Raw genomic sequence first — 20,659 nt, forward strand, 5'->3', positions numbered from 1 at the left:
AACTAAATTTGCATTCAGAAATTTCAGGTTTCTATATGTCTAATGACTACTGCTATCATGCAATAGTTTTCTATAATGTCCAGTTAATGAAAAGCTCCACTTCTTCGACACCTTTTTAATGAAATTCTTCTTTTGAATGCTTGCATTGTGACTCGATTTTCCAGCATTTAATTATTAGATCAGGCATATTTGAAAAGAAATCCATTGAGATCAAAACATAAAAAGAATTGGCGCTTATTGATAGTAAATTCTGTCACACACCAAATTCCTTTCCAAAACAAAAATGCTTTTCAAGGCAGATATGAGAAGGTAGAATAGAGTTCACCTCAGACATTATAAAAAAACGTGAGAACAAGTACATGTCACCATCTCAGAGTATAAGATATCAATAGAATTTAATTGTATTGCACACTTATAGTTAGCATTCAATAAATCCAAACACTTCTTAGAATTATGTGTATACTATGTATCAGATGAAAAATAACACGATAAATAAAAAACTAACGTGCAGAATCTAGATACTATGCCTACCAAACCATAATTGTGTGCAGAATCTAATGTGTTCTAGTGTGAAACCTACACAGAGTGAAGTATTCGCATCAGACGAAGAAAAAAGAGATTGATGGCAATATGAGAAGTCACCTTTGATTATGCAGCTCCATCATTTTATTCTCCATCCTCTCTGATAAGACAACAGACTGTCCATTGCTTAACCTAACAAGGAAATCAGTTCTTAACTTTTTGGATAGTATAATGAAAAAATATATCTACAGAAAACAAATTTAAGTTACCTTTCTTTGTAAAGAATGGGATATATACGGGTAATTCCTGCCAAGGTCTGAGGTATTAAACCTCCATTGTTTTTTATGCATTTGAAAGCCAAAGGCGGACCGGCAACTTTACCTATGATTAGCTCAAGAAGATAAGCTCAAGGAACAAGATACTAATTTTCTCTAACTTAAAAAGAATGACATCCACAAACTAAAAGATGCTTACAAAATCCTAACCGCTCGGACCAATGAACTCTATATGTTCCATTTATGTGAAGAAATAAGCTAACTGTTGATGACACCTAATATTATAGCAGAATATGAGGAAACCTTCCAACAAGACATTACAGACAGATACTCAATCATAATCTTAAGCCAGAAAAACCTCAAAGGGTGAAACTGGCCCGTTCCAGCCACATAATTCTGCTCCCCAGATCTGCACAAAAAATATGAAGAAAAAAAAATTCAGTATCAAGTATTAAGTGTGTTGTAGCCATAGACAAAATTCAGACCGGCACATTACCCGAAGCTTCTGTCCTACAAATAATCTTCCAGCATCCAGTTGCTTTGACAATGGAACATCTAAAATGGCATTTATAGAATACCTGTGAAAGAAAATCACTTTGTGTTTTAGGGAACCTCTTTTATTTTCACACGGCACAGTTGAAATTCTTACCATCCATCAGTTAGTTCAACTTTTACTGCCTCCCTGCTCTGATTCCCGGTTTGTGCCTCAAATAATGTCCCACTTACGGTCACATGATTAGAGTGAATGCTAGATATGCAAAGAATCATCATTGAAGAAGGTGGTATATCCCCTTCAAGAACTTTCTTGATGATAGACCGGTGGCCATGATTCACTTCTCTTTCATATCTATACACCAAATTTCACCATTAGTTTTATAGACCTAAAATATGTTGTCTAAAAGCAGTTATATACCTGTACTTCAGTTCCTCAAGCACATTTGATACAGTCAGAAATTTTCCCGCACACCTAGCTGGATAGTATCTCTCATAGCATGCCAGTTTCCATACAATCCACTTGTAATGATTCAATACCCACCTAAAGAGATATGCAACGGAAGTGAAAAAATTCTGCCAATTAAGACTAAGCAAAAGATTACATACAAAGTGCCTTCCAAGTACCCAACTCACGTACTTGAATTATGAAATTTAACCACAGAGGATAGAAGCAACTTACTCTTTTGAAGCAAAATGCAGGGAAGCCCCTTGTTGTGCCAATAGATGGATGAAAGCTTCTCCTCCAATACCATTATCATCAGAGCCATCATTGAATATGTACTCTCCTGCATTACCAGATGTCACCTGTCTGACCGGGTTCGGAAAATGCTGCAATGAATTTCATTTTAGTTTATAACAATAACAAATGAGGTCCTAGCAGAATATGGTAAACAACATTGATAATATATTGATTAACTAACCACTTTTTTCTTTAATGGAGGAACTGCAAAAAATTCCTTTATGTGTATCCTTGCATGCCGAGATGGATATCGGGTGGAAACCTTTCTTTTGCATCCAGAAGCACCAGATGATAATTTAGACAAACCTTAAGAACCACACATATTGAAATGAGTTTAATCGATCTTGCAACAGATAAAAGTGAAAGGAATGTACTAAAAACTCTTAAATCATGCATACCATTATGAAATTTTTGAACATGTTGGTCACCAGAGGCAGAAGTTTTGGAAATGCGAGGCTTTTTGAAGGAAGAAACATTTGCAGTTAATCCTAGTCTCCTTTTCCCAATAGTAGGTTGTTTATTATACGTAGGAGCTGTCTTAGTAGTATTGGAAACATCAACCAATGTCCTACCTAATGGTTTTCCACATGAATCCATTCTTGAAGAAAAGTCGTTCAATGAAGAACTTTTTCTTGTTAAGTCAACAACTTCATTCATGTTATACAAGGGTTTCTGTTGTCGAAGAGTGTTGCTACTTTTACAGCCATAATCACTTTCATTCGCAACATCATCAAATTTCATGATTAAATTATTCCCATTACCTTCATGGCCAAGCAACTTATTTGAAAATTCTGTTTGTCTGGAAGGCTGCAAAGGGTATGTGAAATTTTTTGTCACGTGATTTTGATTGTTTTCGGGTGTCTTTTGATGACCAACAGAGGATGTGATTTTGCTAGTTTGTCTCATATCCAAAGACAAGAAAAGTGAATCCTCTCCATCAAAGAAATCTCCCAAATCAGGGTCACCAAGAAGGCTCCTAGCACGTTTTAAGGCATCATTGGAAATGGATAATGACCTCCCCCCTGCAGTTTGGAATTTAACTTGAGCTTGCTTAGCACCACTACCACTATCTGGTTGCACAATTATATTCTCAAAACCACTCTTCGATCTACCAACTAAAGGACTTTGAAATGACGCAGCACTCGTCATTTTACAACTTTTCATAAACTGTAAATGGGGTGATTCTTCTTCAAAAACATTAAAACTTCTAGCACTCTGAGGAGTTTGAAATTTAATCGGAGCTTTCTTATAACCACTATCACTCTCTATTTGCACAATTTTATTCTCAAAACCATTCTTCAATTTGCTAACGAAAGGAGGTGATTCTTCATCATAACCATGAAACTTCTTGGCATTCTTAGGGGTATGATTATTACTATCAATGATTTCTTCTTGCAATCCAAATCCTAGTAACGTCTTTGCTCTAACAAGACCATTAGAAGATAGAGTAACTTTTCTTCCTGAACCAGTCTTGAAAAGAGAATTCGAGAAGCCAAAATTGTCATCTATCACATTTTCTTCATCTGCAAAAAAGAAAAATACGGAAGGTTTTAAATACGGATCCATTACCGCGTAAATGGCTGCGACAAAAAGGTATAGGTAGCCACCATTACCGTTTTTACTATTTTCAAGGTGGAAAGTAAAATCACACCGAAACACCGGTTAAAACCGTGACAAAACGCCGATACACCCGTGAAACTCCGTTGCGAGTGCGACACACCGTTATGGAAGCGAAGAACACAACACCGTTCATATGAAAAAATGGAAAATGAGAGATTGTGATGAGCGAGCAGTAACCCCTATTTTCGTGTTGTAAAGTTGTAATTATTATATTTATTTGAACCATGTTATAATGTATGAAACATTATTTCAATTGAAAATTTTAATAATACTTGTGCATTGTTGTGATTAATTCACACTACAACAACCACAATCAATAATACAGAATACCTAACAGCTGAAATCACGAAACCTTAACGCTACCCCAACGAAAACGGCGACCGTTGTTTAAAACCTTGATTCCTAGTACTATTCATGTTTGAGTGTTCTATTTAGTAATTACTAACTGATTATTGATTCTAACGCTTCATTTCTATGGTGTTTTCATTGAATCTTCTAATCTAATATGAAAATTTCTGAAACATGGATTAACAATATGAGGGCACAACTTAACTTATCATTGAAAAGAAAACAATAGATTAATGAATTTGAGAATGAGTACCTTGTAAATTAACATAAAAGCTTATTTATTTGCGTAAGTTGTTTTACATAAGCTCAAAAAATAAGCCTAATCCAAACGGACCCTTATTTATTCATGTATTTATCAACCAGAACCTATGAAGCATAGACACTTCACAGATTATACGTGTCCCGGTGTCAGACATGTGTCGTGTCCGACACCGACACCGAATTATGTGATTTTCTTAAATTATTAGCGGTGTCAGCGTGCCAGTGTATGTATCGTGTCTGGTGTTCGTGTCCGCATACGTGCCTCATTAGACCAGGACATATATTATCCCACACTAGCAGCAACCGAGCAACGTCCAGTCACTAATCATTATCATGTTCATAATCGAAATAAAAATCATTATAAAATAACAGATTTGGGGCCATTATAGTAACACACAGATTATCATTTGATACTAATCAATTGTTATCATGATCATTATAAAAAGAAGAAATAAAAATTAAATTAAATTATAAGGTTAATGAATTCAAGGATGAGAATGAGAGTTACCTTGAGGTTGGAAAAGGTGTGAGGTGGAAGCATGAAGAAGAAGATCATACTCATTTCTATCGTCGGCATCCGCATCGGAGAATATCTCCCACGTACTCATTTCTATGATCGTGATTGGAATGAAAATCTTTGTAAATGGAACAAGCTAGCTTGCTTTTGAGACAGAATTGGAAGAGGAACTGTACCGTCACTTGCGTCACTTGCTTTGTTTGGTTTTTTCATTCTCTCTCTTTTTATTTTCATTAATTTTATCTTTTAGTTTTCCCGCCAAATAGAAGGAAAAAAAAAAGGATCCTACAATTATAAAAGAAAATGGACATGCCTACATTTTTTCATTAGTAAAAAAACGCAAAATAATTGTGAATCATCCATTTAATGTAGAGGGCAAAATGGATTTTAACACGTAATTAGGTGTTTGGCTCATTCGTTTAAAATAAATATATATTTTATTTTAAACTATAATAAGTTATAGAGGGTAAAAATGGATTTTAGAGATAATTATAAGTCTGAAAATGGAAGAAAAAATGATAAGTTATAAGTTAGTAAGCTCAAATGCTACTTGAAATAACGTATAGAAATAAGCTATAAGATCTCGAAATAATTTATAAGCTCGTTGTGAAAAGATCATTACCAAACAGATCATTTTTTACCGGACAAACTTATACGCTGTAACATATAAGCTCGTTTCATGACTTTACCAAACAGTCCCTTGGCTATCTCTATTATACCAAAGCAACACTTTCTTCTCAAACACTCACTTTTTTATTGGTTTTAATCAAGGTGAGTCTTACACTTTGAAAATGGGTTCCACTTAAAGTGGTGGGACATAGGCTCTGTTTGGTAAAAATAATGGATAGCTGATAGCTGATAACTTATAGCTGATGATTGATGACTAATAGCGGATAGCTGGTAGCTGATGACTTATAGCTGATAAGCTAGTTGAAGTGTTTGGTAAAATTAACGGTACAACTAACTTATAAATATAAAATAACATAAAAGGACATTATTTATTCATAGTAAAATTTATTAATTTATATTTAAGTGTTTATAATGTAATAATTTAATATTAATTTAATAATTTTTTTATGTATTATTAGTAAAGTATAAAGAGCAATGGATATAACATAATTTAAGAGAGAAAAAAATAGATATACAACAATGTCATTAACTTTTTCACAAAGATTAATATTCCACTCCAGAATTATACAACAACGTATTCCATTCCAAAGCTTAATATTCCATTCCATAAAAATGGCAGGAAGCTTGTTAAAAAAATGGCAGGAATGAAAAACGTAATTTATGAGAAAAAATATTTAAACGGACTGTAGTGGAGATATATGAAAGAAAAAAAATATTGCACTAAGGCCCCGTTTGGATAAACAGCTTATATTGATACTTATAGCTTTAGCACTAGAGCTTACACCATAAGCTCTTATACTCAATAAGCTATTTACGTTTGGATATGTACACTATAAAGTACTTACAGAAATTGAAGTGTTTGGATGTGTCATTACATAAACAATTATGAAATGTTAAAATATTTTTAATTTAAAAAAAATCAAGGAACAAAACCACAATTGTTTTTAAGGAATCAAACACGATTTTAAAGTTGTAAAAAGAACGATATTAAAATGTAGTAATAATTTTAATATACATAAAAAAAGAGTTAAATAAGCTTTTCGTCTTTAAAAATATAGTCAGATTCATTTTTAGTCCTCATAAATAAAGTTAAATGTTTCGGTCCCTAAAATAAATTTGAGAACATAGTTTAGTCACTATTAAATTAAAATTTGTTTAGTTATGTTTAAAATCTGAAACTTTTGAATGATTTTTAACATATTTGTTTAGAACATTATAATAAGTTCCTCTATAATAAATGAGCTCAAAATTTGATTTTTAAGTCTAAGATTTTACTACTTTTATCTTAAAATTTTGACGTTTTAAAAAAATCACATTTAATTCATTAGATGTTAAAAAGTTATAATATTGGGTAAAAGAGTTTCTTATAATATTCTTAACATGTTTGTAAAAAAAACTTTCAAAAAATTTAAAAGTTTAAACATAACTACACAAATTTTAATTTTATAGGAATTAAAACTATGTGCTAAAAAATTTTATGATGACCAAAACATGTCACTTTTTTTATGAGGACTAAAAACGAAATTAAATATATTTAGAGACCAAAAATTTATTTTACCCTATAAAAAATCATTAATATTCTTATATAACAAAATTAACATTAAAGGTGTAAATAAATAGTCTAAACATCAATATTCTCAAGTATAATAATTCAAATTCCCTTTTTTTTTAAAAAGTATATTAATGCAAATATATAAGTAAGAAATAATGAAACATAGGCAAAAGTTTGACAGTCCTGCACTCCCTAAACAAAAAAAATTGATAGTCCTATACATTGTTGAAAAATTCTTTATTTTTGTTGGTAGTTACGTGTGTTATTACTTACTTTAAGATAAAACAAAGATATGTATATAACTAATCGCTGGAAAAGATAATTATACAATGAAAAAAATATAGGCATTGTAAAAAAAGTGTACTGCAGGAATCGAAGTAGGTCTTGTATTTGCTTAAGCTCCGTAATAAGCTTTTTGTTAAGCTCAAAATTTGGGCTTATTCAAATTTGACACAAGCGGCTTATGAAATTGTGGTAAGCTATTTTTATTGATTTACCCAAACACTTTTAAAAAGGTTTATGTTAGATAAGCTCGTATATGCTCAAAATAAGTCAATCCAAACGGACCCTAAAGCTATATTGCACTCAAGAAACAACGGAAGTCAAAATATATACAAGTAATACAACAACGCAAGGCAATGGATATTTATAACGTAATTATATCTTCTTTTTTTTTTGAAAGATAACGTAATTATATCTATTATTATATAAATTATAAAAGGTAAAACTAGAATTTAGATAAAATAATAAGGGTAAAAATAGAAAAAATGATAAGCTATATGCTATATGCTCAAACGCTACTGAAATAGCGTATGAAAAATAAGCTATAAGCTCATGAAACAAGCTATAAGCTCATTGTGAAAAGACCGTAACCAAATAGGTTATTTTTATCAAACGAGCTTATAAGCTATCCGCTATAAGCTAGCTTCCAGGCCTTGCCAAACAGAACCATGCAATAATTTCATCCAATAAGAAAGTGAATGTTAAAGAGAGTGTTGAAAAAAGAGTGTCCCTTGTTAAAGAATGAAAGACACTACAACAAGTCTTTGCCTCTTTGGTAATCTTAATAAGAAGAAAAAAAAATTATGTAAAAAAATTCATTTTTCAAAGTTTTAAGATAATTTCTGTCAAAAAAAAATGTTTTAAGATAAAATTTTCTTACAAGAAAGTTGTAAGATGTTAAATGCATAATTTTTAAGATAAAATTTTCTTTTTAAACTTAATTAAATTAAATTACTAATCAATTACTTAATTAAATTAACAATTCACTAATTAATTAAAGGGTCATGCTAACCAATGCCTCCGGGGCTGGCTGGTTGCGGATGGCAAAAAAGGACATTACTATCATAAAAGAAAATATTTTTGACTTTTTTAGTTTTTTTTTTAAGGATGACTTTTTTAGTATTAATTACACAATTTTCAATGCAATAACTATTATATAATTTCCTTTTTTAGCATCCTTAACCAGTGTCCCGGGGACACCAATTAGCATTTTCGTTAATTAAATTACTCATATCAAATTAATAATCTAATCAAATAAAAAATCGTATGCACTAAAAGTAGATCAAAAATTAATATAATACGTATAATCTTAGTTCACAATTTTTGTCCTTTCAAAATTAATAACATATTCTTTTCTTTGTATCTCTTATTTTGCTGTTATATGAAACAATTTACCAAATATAGTAGATTTTGACTTAAGTTTTTATACAAGTGAAAGATGAGGAAAAATAGAAGATAGAGAAATATGATTGTCTCTCTTAGTTTGGTTGAATAGAAAGCTAGAAGTCTTATGGTAAGCTCATTAACAACCCTTGATCTATGTAAAGCTAGAAATAATTGATACTTTACAAACAAGTTAAATCATTAAATGCTTCTTCTGTTAAAACCTTATGCAAATTACTAGGCTAGGTTGATCAGAATTAAAGCTTCTTCAAAAGTGGTACATCAATATGAAGAAATTAGAAAAAGGAAATATGAAGAAAAAAAGTGAGATTATTAAACTGTCTCAACTTATGTAAGGAAGAAATTATTTAGAAGATTTTGTCATTGTAAGATCATTTCAACTTTTCATTTTTTACATTTGTTTGAAGAAATTTTTATCCGAACTGGCTCTTACTAAAGGATGTTTAAGAATCAGTTGAGTATCAATGCAGCTGCTGGTCTTATATTGCATACCACTGTTATCAGTCACACCATTTGTATCAGTTTAGAAAATTCAGTTCTATTCCATCCTATGAAACACCGACACAGACGCCAAGCACAACACGGACTCCGATGCTGACACGTTCGTTAATGTAAACAAAATCTAAATTTGTACTATTATCTATGACTTTCAAGACATCATCATCAATTGCTTCTTTAAGATCAGCATAGACTTTCAAGAAGAATTGAATCGCCAATTTTCCTAAAAATCTAATAGATAATGAACCATATAGTGAATCAAATATCAGTGATTACCTAAAATAATTCATTTGTTTTAAAAAATAAAGACCTGAGGAGATGAGGGATATGCAAGGTTTTAGAGCAAACAGTGGTAGTGAATATAAATCATATCATACTTATAAACAAGATTGAATAGATCATAATAATAATAATATCTTCAAAAGGAAGAATCTCAATTAGATCAAGATTGAATATAAATCATATTATACATATTTATAAACAACAGTGCAACAAAATAGATATTTATAATCATATTATGATATTGTCAACTAAAGAAGGAAAATATGGCAAATACATCCTAAATGTGAATTTGGATTCCCTATTACAATCAGGGGATTCCACATTCACGCAATCAGGACATAGGTGGTTGTTCGATCTCTAAACAAAAGGAAATTCGGATTTTAATATGAACCGATCGAACATGTCTTGACTGCGCATTAAGTAACAATGCTAAAAGATTGAAATTTGATTGAGGGTGAGGAATGATACATAAAAAGATGGTAAGATAAAATGGGTTGGTTCTTCATGAATTGTTAAATATTTGGGAGAGTTCGTTTGGTGACTATTCCGAGTAACCTTTTGAATTGAACCAAGAAACTTGCATATTCAACAACCTCAATTGTGTAAACATTCATATCACTTCTAAGTGGAAGCTGAAAATTTTCAACAAATGAAATCAAGTCTTTCTCTGTGAGAAGCTCAGCTGAAGACTTCGGCAGCCCTCATCACAAATTCCACTTGAGGCCATGAATTATGGAAACAACCAACATCTTCCATCATTCATTCATCTCAAACGGAAGAAACTCAAAGTAGGCAAAGGTAGGAAGAAATGTTACGAACCGCATTGTCTCAGGCGGTTGAGTTATGTCTAAATATAACCTGCACAATACTCTGAAGCAAAGTAATCTCTTAAAACTTAAACTTTTTTTGTAGTACTTCTCCATGCTTCCGGTCCTAACGTATCTCATTGCTAGGACACTCGTTAGTAAGACCTTTAAGTTATTTATTTGAGTCATTAGTCTTTTTCATCCTTCAATATGTATGCACGTTGAAGGACACATGGTTTTTCTCTCTCTTCACAATGTCACAAGTGGTTTTTTTCTCTCTTCGCAAGAAATTTTTGCCTTTTTTTTTATTAAATGGTGACGCGTGGCACTCAACCATCTTCTCTTAATCTATAAAATTAATCATAACCACGCAACCTAACTTTCCGGTTCCTATTTGGATACATATGTATATTCTATTGATTGATGAATATATTACTATGTCTCTTCTGCAGCTTTGTTGGTCTTTAGTGACTTCTGAAGAGCAATGGGCTCATATGAGTAATGCTAGATACTTAAAGCATGGTAAGCCTATAAACTACAACATTGCTTCCTCTATCTGGTCAGGTTTGAAATCTCACCTCAGTTTAGTATACATACGAGCACTCCTCTTGGACCATAGGGAACGGTAAATCTGTCAATTTTTGGATGGGAAAATGGCTGACCAAACCTCTTGTTGAATCTCTGAACATTGCTACACACCTGCACTCTAATCTCAATATGATGGTGTCAGATTATATTTTGGATGGTCATTGGAACATCGCGGACTATTTGATTCAAAAACACACAGGCTTAGCTCAACAACTTCTCTCTATTACTCTCCCTGTGGAGGGCTGTTCGGATAGGCTTAATTGGGTGGCTTCTGTGGATGGAGAGTTAACTAGTAATATTGCTTATAACTCAATGCGCCTTTCAGGTCCAAAGTTGAATTGATGTGCGCTTATTTGGAACAGCTATGTCCCTCTCTCACGGGCTTTCATTTTTTGGAAATTAGCGCATAACAAGCTGCCCACGGATGACAATCTCAGAAAGCGAGGCTGCAATATTGTCTCAATCTGTTGTTTCTGTAACCACCATGCTGAAACTTCCTCTCATCTCTTCTTTAGCTGTTTGGAAACTCAGAAAATATGGAATTGGTTGGGTGCTGGGATTGACCAGAATCTAGATTGCTCTGATTGGTTGCCTCTTATCAACAGCTGCGTCGGGAATTGGAGTAAAATGGTTCAGCAAATCTTGATCGCTGCCATATTGCACATTGTTTGGAAATTTTGGATAGAATGCAATGCAAGGTATTTCAACAATGAGGTCACTTCGATTGAGAAGCTGATTCGATCTGTGATTGTGGAAATTGGATGCAGCTTTAAATCCATCTAGGATACTACTTCTTCGATGCTTGATTTGAAAATATCTCATCTCTTTCACATCCCTCTGAAGCAGAAACCCATGAGTAACCGCATTACTATCTGCTGGCATCCCCCCCTGCAGAATGGACCAAGATCAACATTGATGGCTCTCACTATGGTTCCCCTTCTTATGGTTCTATAGGGGGTGTCTTCAGAAACTCGTAGTGTGATTTCATTGGAGGTTTTGTTCAGCATCTTGGACATGCTACTCTTCTTATAACTGAGCTTACAACAGCAATGTTTGCCATTGAGAAGTCGGAGTCCCTTCATCTTCTGAATGTTTGGATAGAAAGCGACTCCTTGTTGCTAGTTAGAGCTTTCAACGGGACTGCTAATGTGCCTTGGCAAATTAGAAATCGCTGGAACAATTGCATGCGCATGGCTATAGGATTGAATGTTGTCTGCACCCATATTCCTAGGGAGGGAAACAAGGTGGCGGACGCTTTGACTAAAAATGGACAGGGTCTACATCTCAATGGTGGAATGACCCTCCGTTATTTTTACGTGTTACTTTCTAGAGATAATAGTGGTGTACCATACTCTAGGTTCTCTTCTTTGTAGTCCTTTTTGAAACCTTTTTGTATTCGGTTCAGGCATCTCCTGACTTTTAATTTTCAGTGCTTTGATAAAAAAATAAAAAATATATATTACTACATACGTTATTATACTTTACCATCATAACTGTTGCCTACCCTATTTTCATACGTTTCCTTTTTAATTTGTTAAAACAAACCCTCAAAACCATACTTTGAAACTTCTTCCGCCATACGCTATCTCATTCAAATTTTACCATGTCACTCAATATTCGAAGTGGCAGCTTCTTAACCACTTGCATCCATTCTAAACACGCACTTACTCATCTTCTCTTAACCTATAAACTTAATCATCAAATCCGCCACATAATTTTCTAGTTCCTATTTGGATACATCATTATTCATTGATGAATATATCACTACATATGTTATTATATTTACCATCATAATTAATTGTTGCCTACCCAATTTTCATACATTTTCTTTTTAATTTATTAAAACAAACCCTCAAAACCACACTCCGACGCGTCATCCTTCATACGCCATCTCATTCAAATTTTACCACGTCACTCAATATCTTATGCAGAAGCTTCTAAATCCCTTGCATGCATTCTAAACACTCACTCATCCATCTGGAATGTCACCCAAATCACCCAAATGTCACCCAATATGAGAAGATGGTTAGCCAATATTTCATGACATTGGCACCAGAATGTCACCCAGATGTTGTCCAAATGAATTTTGCCCATTACCCAGTACAAACGAGCAAAAAGTTTCTTTTTTGAACCCTATGGTGAAGGTGGAATCAAAGCAGAATACAACATCATCACGATGATATTTTTTGTGATTTGAGGTTTTTATTCACAATAGATGAAGAATCAGATGAGATTTAAAACCTGAAGATGGTAAGTATGGAAAAGATTCAATAGGTAGAAACACCTATATCATCTCCACCATTTTTTTACTCATCTTAATTGTAGTTATTATAATTGTAATCTCTATAATCAACATGGATTCAGCCCTCTTTTTGAATCAACATATGATGCAGAGTTCAATAAATTAAAGACATCACATCCTTCAAAATTCAAGTTCATACAAGAGAAGAGATGCTTAGAAGAAAATATGAAAGAGAGGTTAATCATCAATTTCATCTAATTAAGAACTCCTTTATATTAATTGTTTCCCTTCATTACTTCTTCTAATTACTGCTTAGACGAATTCAATTTTTTTATGTTTTGGAATTTGTTTCTTACTTTGAGTGATAGTGATTATGTCAAACCACATGTGAGATGTACTTTCAATTTTTCAAAAGATACTGGGACAATCATCTTTTATTACAAGTCTCATGTTGACCAATTTTTTTTTTCATTTTACTAATGTATCCGACATGACACTGTGATAATTAATTAAAAAATAATAATTGAGTGATGAGAATTGAGATGGTCATACTCTTTTATATGTACATGCATATTTCTAAGAGTAATGATATTTTGACATCCATTTAATGACAACTTTGTTGACAACCTTGGTTTTCTCACTTCTTATTGGTCAAAAACAATGGAGAGAGAAAAAGGAAGAGAGAGGATAACAACATCATGTGAGTATGAGAGAGAAAGTTGTCAAAAAGTGGTTGTCAAAATATCATTTCTCTATTTCTAAAGGACATTGAAGTGAATTTGATATTTCATTTTCTTCTCATTACAAGACTATAAATGAGACATATCTTGAATCAACGTTGTCCCATGTTATGTTTTTCCTTTTTGTCTGACCTTTATTCATATGGTTGCAATTATCCCTCGCAACACAATCACATAAATCCAATTTTTCATTCATATCGTGAAACAAACGCTTGCAACGATTCTTTGGCAAATATGGGTTGTGATTCTATTGATGGTTGAATGTTTATGAGTTGTATTAGGGATCAGTTTATTTGATAGTGAGTAACATGATTCAGGGACTAGTTTGACTTTTAATAAATAATTCAAGAATCGATTTGTAATTACTTCATTTTTAAAAAAGCCGGAATCGATACTTATGGACTTGGATCTGTCGAAGGATATTTTTTACGAAGTCATGGTAGAGAGGGAGGGCTATGCGTTTCCCATAGCAATTGAATATGAGGGTCTGCCGGAATTTTGCACCCACTATAAGAGTATTGGTCACAACGTATCATCATGTCGTTGGTTACACCAACGAAGGGAGAACAATATGGAGCAGCAAATTGATAAGGGTAAGAAGCCGACTCATTCTCAAAGACCGAAGCAAGGGTGGCAGCCGAAAGACAACCCGGATGGCATTGGTTCATCAAAGGCCTTTGGTACGGCGGCACCTACATAACAAACTGATGATAGAAACGATAATGCCAATGATATTGTCGACCCGACAATCATTGCAATGGAGGCACAAATTATTCCAACACAGCAGCAAGCAACCAATTTCGAACCTGTGCAACAAGAAAATTTGGCCCGTTTGGAATGAACAGACACAAGACAAGACTTGGGATCCGCTCCTTCTAATGTTGAAGGAAAGCAACATGACGACACTTCGACACATATCACACCTCCTCAGGCAGCTACGACTCGGTTACCAAGCACATCCATTCATGTTTTGGAGAAGGTTACTGCAGTAGAGCACATTAACGCACAACATAAGGTAATGGAACAAACCCAATTGAGAACTCAGGAAGATGTTCATGAGACCCTTGTTTCTGACATTCTTGTTACGGATATGGAGTAAACCGCACCACTGCCCCTTGACACCCAAACAGTGGCGCACACCATAGATGATAACACTATGCAGCCAGTTCGGGTTACCCCTACTCAACACCGTGAGGTTTAGATTTCTAGAAATGTCCAGAATGACTTGGATTTATAGGCTAGAATTCGTGAATATGACAAACGCACCGTGGAGGAAGGATTCACTCAAGTTCTTTCCAAGAAGCAACAACAAGCACAGAAAAAACAAGTTTTAGGAAAATCGTCGTATAACACTCGTACAAGGGGTGGCCCGTCACCACCTGCCCAATGATTTTGCTTTATAGGAATGTCTGATATGGCCCGTCACCACCTGCCCAATGATTTTCTTTTCTTAAAAGCTTATAAATCAATAAGGACATAAGTTCATTTAATAAGGAGTTATTATGCGAGGACATAAGTTCAACTTCTAATATCTGTGTTAAGTTCCTTAAGTCTTAAAGTCTACCTCGTTGAATTCTTCGTACTCCAAAAGGACCTTGAATACACGTTATTGTTGCGGCATAACTAATAGGGTATGATGGCTTACACCATTGTTATGATTGCTGGTTACTTATGATGGAATTGTTCGCCTCAATCTCTTATTGATAGTTAACAAAATCATGGTGATCGGGATGAACAAACCCTACTAATTATTGGTGTTTGTGATGTGTGAATTTATGAGTGTTATGGTGGACTAGTGGTGTGGTTAGGGGAGGAATGATTTTGCATTATTTGGTTTGGACAAGAAGACAATAAAAAGCTAAGCAATTCGCTATTTAAATACTCAAGAGGTATCCGCCGGCAGAGTGATATTTAACTAAGGAGGAGGATACATCCATATCTTTAAGGAATCAACATTTTTAACACTAAACTTGGGCAATCAATCGGTACATTCATTATCTTCTCTTATTTTTCAATTATTTTAATTCAATCAATAATGAACTTTTTTTTTATTTTAGAAAAAAATTGCACACATGTTTCTAACTAAGTTAAATTTGTGTACACGTATACATTAACTTAATCAAAATTAAAGGGGACCGATATTTTTGCAAAAGAGTTATAGACAGAGAGAGAGGTAGATTGTGTTATTTTAAAAGTAAAGGATTAAAAATTGTGAAAATTGAAATAAAAAGTTTTTTTTTTGTAAATCGGGTATTTTCGCGTGCAATTTGCGGAGACTAATCCCTCGAGTCTTGTGGGACTAAAATTGACGACAAATTCTTCCCAAAAATTTAACACGGCTAAATGACAAAGACTGAATTCGAACTCAATATCTTAATTAAAATAGAAAAGATCTATGTCATCTAATCTAATTGCTCGTAGGTATTAAAATTTCATTTTAGTAACAAAAAAAATTACATTATGGAGGAATAAAAATTTCCCTTTAAAGGTTTTTTTTAAGGGAAAAATAAAAAAGTTAAAAAAGAAAATAAATGGGTTTCGTAGGTAGACAGCTTAAAACCACATTGCATTTCTCTTTCTCATCACTGCTGCTGCCCTTTACACATTCCACAGCGCGCGCTCTCTCACTCTCTCCATTTCTGACCCGACCCGACCCATTTAGCTCATTTCTGGTGGTGGCCAGGTAGTGATTTCTCTCATGTTTTTCTTTCTATTTTTTTTTCCTTCTTCTTCGGTTATTAGAGCATCCACAATGGAAACATCCATTTTTTAGTTTTTAAATGGGTCCCACGTGTACACATCACTTATTTATAATTTTTTAATAGTAGTACCTAATAAGAACTCAATCTCTCCAACCTAGCATCTGATAGACCAAACCGCAAGTGCACGGTCTATCGAAGTAATAGTAGTAAGAGAGTATCGTTCCGCTAGGGAGTTGTTCAATCTAACTAACTTTTAGAAAATGATTAGAGAAGAAGAAAGATTATAAAAAGGAGGTTTAATTGGCTGAAGGTAAATAACAATAATAAAAAGATGCCTCGGGATCATTGGTTCGTCATAATAACTAATCCTTCACTAGCCAAGACTTTAACTTCTAATTTCATGGTTTACACCTTAATTTCTAAAGACCGGTTTCCCTTTAGCCCCTCACCTTTCCGATCAAGTCCGGTGAGAGTTTACCCCTAGCAACCAAGCCTATTTCGCTGACACGATTACTAGAAGAAACTTATAAGGATTGAAACTACACATGTCTCAATAATTGCAAAGACTATTTCGCTGCCTTTGCAATTATTGTCTAGATTCACTTGTTCCAATATCAAAGCTCCGCTGTCGCATTATGAATTGATATTTGGGATGATGGATTAACAATTATCAAACCCTCCACTTTTGCTTCTACAGTTTGATAATGGTTAATCCATGTTAAAACGGTGAATCTAGATTGGAAATTACGGCTACATGAAATTAGGGTTTAAGCTTGGTTCGATTAGGATTATGTCATTAGACTTATCCAATAATCCCAAGACAAGGGAAGTCTACTCACTCATGTTCATCGTAGACATGGGGGAAGAAGAGAGTAAGCAATAAAATAAATAACAAGAAGGTAAATAAAAAGATGAACTTTTATTAGAAAGACAATTGTCACTTATTGTATTCCAAGAAAAGATGATTGTTTATGATGGAGTGCTACTCTATTTATAGCTTTACAATTGACTTAAAATCTAAGCAACTATAAGGGCTAATAAGTAAAACTACAACGGGGTAACTTGGGCTTGAAGAAAAGCAGCAAAAGTTGGCCTGGAGGGTGGCACGGCTGTGCCACATGTTGGCACGGGCTGTGCCAAGCTTCTGACTTGTGGGAGACATATTTTTGTCTCCGTATCTTCGTATTTTTGCACTATATTTGCTCTAGTCCTCTTTCTTTTGCTCCAAGACACCTTCCATCATATATTCGTTCCTGAAATAAAATAAAATGCAATTTGAAGTAAAAGATTCAAAAAGGAAATAAAATTAAAATAAAATAAAACTAAATCTAAATAAAACGATACTAAATAATGCATAAAAATAGACTAAATAAAGACTCATCAAACCCCACACTTGAATCTTTGCTTGTTGTGACACCCTAAATCCCAAAGCAAATTATTACTATTATTTAATTAAAAATAGAGTTTGATTTGCAGCGGAAAATGTAAAATAAAAACTGCTCTATTAATATAGGAATTCTTCCACAAGATTTAGGATATCACAAAGACTCAAAAAAACATAATTCACATTTTACTTCCTTGAAAATCATAATGATATTAACATCGAATCTTTTGTTTTTGAAAAATACTTTCTTTTACATCATATACAATGGTATGGTTTACTTCTACAAACCTAGATAAGTAAGCATATCCCTTTTCCCGTGTCACTATCAGAGCGGTGTGTTTCCCCAAAATAACAGATGACACAAAACAAGTTCTTCATGGAAGGCATGTACAATGGTATGGTTTACTTCTACAAACCTAGATAAGTAAGCATATCCCTTTTCCCGTGTCACTATCAAAGCGGTGTGTTTCCCCAAAATAACAGATGACACAAAACAAGTCTTCATGGAAGGCATGTACTTGACTCCCAGAGTCATAACCTATAAAACTACGGTTTCGCTACCGCAGGGCCAAGCCAGCAAACACAAACAACGAAGGGGTGAGTTTCGAGAACATGTAATAGTATAAAATAAATGAGAAGAACATATAAGCAATTAAGTCAAAGTCGTATCACATCACAAACATGATATTCAGAACCTTGAATAATATATTATATCAACTTAATCAACATTAGTAAAAAGAAATATCATTACAGCATTAGAACCAAAATCTTCACAAACACAATGTCACAGTTCATTTCCAAAATAGTCATAACACATAGTCACCAACAACCATCTTCATAAAAACATCAACAGATAATCACCTTCAAAGTCTCACACAGTCACACTTATTCATCAAATACAAATCATCATCAATTTTTATGTATATGGACTCAGTCCTAAGACCTATATGAATGTGGTACCACACCTACTCATCGTTTTGCCAGAGTTATATTACTGGACTTTTCTCAACATGGTTGCCAGAGATATGTTACTGGACTTTTCTCAACATAGTTGCCAGAGATATGTTACTGGACTTTTCTCCCACATATGCAAGACTTATGCTCTAGACTCTATATGGACACGAACCATTAAATTCCGCAAGTATTACACATATACACTTAATCACATAATCCACATATTAATGCAAGATTGCCCCTAAAATGCACGACTCTAAAGCAAGCACACAAATCATCAACAAACTCATCATCATCATAGATAACATCGTCATCATGAACATACATCGTCATTCACACCACAAATTTTAATCAACGTCATTATTCTCATCATCAAGCAATTTTAAGCATCATCATTTACATCATCATTATAATGTATATATCGTACATCTCATCTTCCATAATATATTATAGATAAGTCATTAACCACACCATTATACATAAATATATTCACTCCTCTTCATTTAATTCCTTATTGTACTACTCACATCTCTCTTTAAATTGTCTACAGCACCTTTAAACCTTTTCTTGCATTGATTTCATCATGGATTTAAGGAACTATTCTTATGACACCTAATTAGACTCCTCTCGTTTAATTTTTATTAATTTAGGACCTTATTATACATCTTAGGAGCATATTATCTAGCAGGATCTCCATTTCACTATCATTAATCAAAATTCACCCAATTCCTATAAGATTAAAAGAGAATCATGTGTAGCAAAATTAGCTGAGCTAGACAACAAAGATTCATCCGTAAAATAAAGTGTCATTACAGCTAGTCAATGTTGCAATTATAGCATCATTATATTTCTCATCAACCTATTTTCCCTCCATGGCATATATGGCTACAAAATGATTTTAATTCTTAGTCCAGGCGCTGATCAATATTAAATTTAAAAGCGCTGATCAATATTAAATTTAAAAATGAACCTGTTCTTTATAAAATGCGACATGCTATACTTATAAGTAGCTGCCCTGTGCAATTATAAAATCAGATTTCTACATGTTTACTCTAAAACTAGTAGCTACCTGCAATATAAATTTAACATAATAATGTCCAAGGGAACCAACATTAATCTAAACTAATAGGATCATAAATCACTTCACTCCTATAATTTCAACAGACTATACGTCCTAAATAATTAGTGGGGACCTAACTTCATCAATATTAAAATTATGCCCAGTTCTCACGTAACCTTTTCCATTAATTAAGACTCACTATCAATCTCTTAAATTTCATCACCTAAAATTACTCAAAACCACAAGATTTAGTACCTACACCACACTAGGGAGTTCATCTATTACAGTCAACATCCAATCTAAAAGTTTCGTCTATAAATCCCACTATCAATCACGTATCAAATTTAACACAACAATCAGAACCAATTTATTAAAAATATCAAAACACCTAATAAGGCCGAAGCGGGGTTAAGGGCAAACCCCTCTATCCAAGACTGCTAAAATACCCATGAGTAAAATAATCTCCCCTCGTTGATCTAAGATACTCCTTAAGAACACCGTCTATAATACAAGCGGGAGTCCTCACTACTTTGTCATATAAAGAAGAATATCATCAATACTTATATCTTAAATCAACATCTCATTCATCAAACCACATACCATATTTTCAATCTCAAATAATCATATTTCAACCAACATTTCAATATCAATAGTCATTATATACATGTGGCAAAAAAAAATTATAATTCCACAACAATCAACACATTATATAAATCATTGAATAATCCATCAATCCATATAGTTGCGGCAAATCAGGC

The 20,659-nt window shown here is 33.4% G+C and overlaps 1 protein-coding gene across 1 annotated transcript in view; it reads right to left on the reverse strand.

Moving 5' to 3' along the window:
- The window catches only part of LOC146913759 (protein BREAST CANCER SUSCEPTIBILITY 2 homolog B-like), a 30,489-nt gene extending 25,514 nt beyond the window's left edge, over positions 1-4,975 (reverse strand). Inside the window, exons 1-11 of the mRNA XM_085716972.1 lie at positions 4,769-4,975; positions 2,430-3,554; positions 2,213-2,337; positions 1,972-2,120; positions 1,711-1,833; positions 1,447-1,644; positions 1,294-1,375; positions 1,156-1,206; positions 997-1,072; positions 792-903; positions 643-714 (exon numbers count right to left, since the gene is read on the reverse strand). Of these exons, the coding sequence (XP_085573098.1) occupies positions 643-714; positions 792-903; positions 997-1,072; positions 1,156-1,206; positions 1,294-1,375; positions 1,447-1,644; positions 1,711-1,833; positions 1,972-2,120; positions 2,213-2,337; positions 2,430-3,554; positions 4,769-4,868 (2,213 nt within the window). The 5' untranslated portion in view covers positions 4,869-4,975. The remainder of the gene's footprint in view (positions 1-642; positions 715-791; positions 904-996; positions 1,073-1,155; positions 1,207-1,293; positions 1,376-1,446; positions 1,645-1,710; positions 1,834-1,971; positions 2,121-2,212; positions 2,338-2,429; positions 3,555-4,768) is intronic.
- Positions 4,976-20,659: the final 15,684 nt, after the last annotated feature.

The sequence above is a fragment of the Medicago sativa genome, chromosome 6, assembly GCF_051527215.1.
Source record: "Medicago sativa cultivar Bolivia chromosome 6, Bolivia_mono, whole genome shotgun sequence".
Taxonomy (NCBI): domain Eukaryota; kingdom Viridiplantae; phylum Streptophyta; class Magnoliopsida; order Fabales; family Fabaceae; genus Medicago; species Medicago sativa.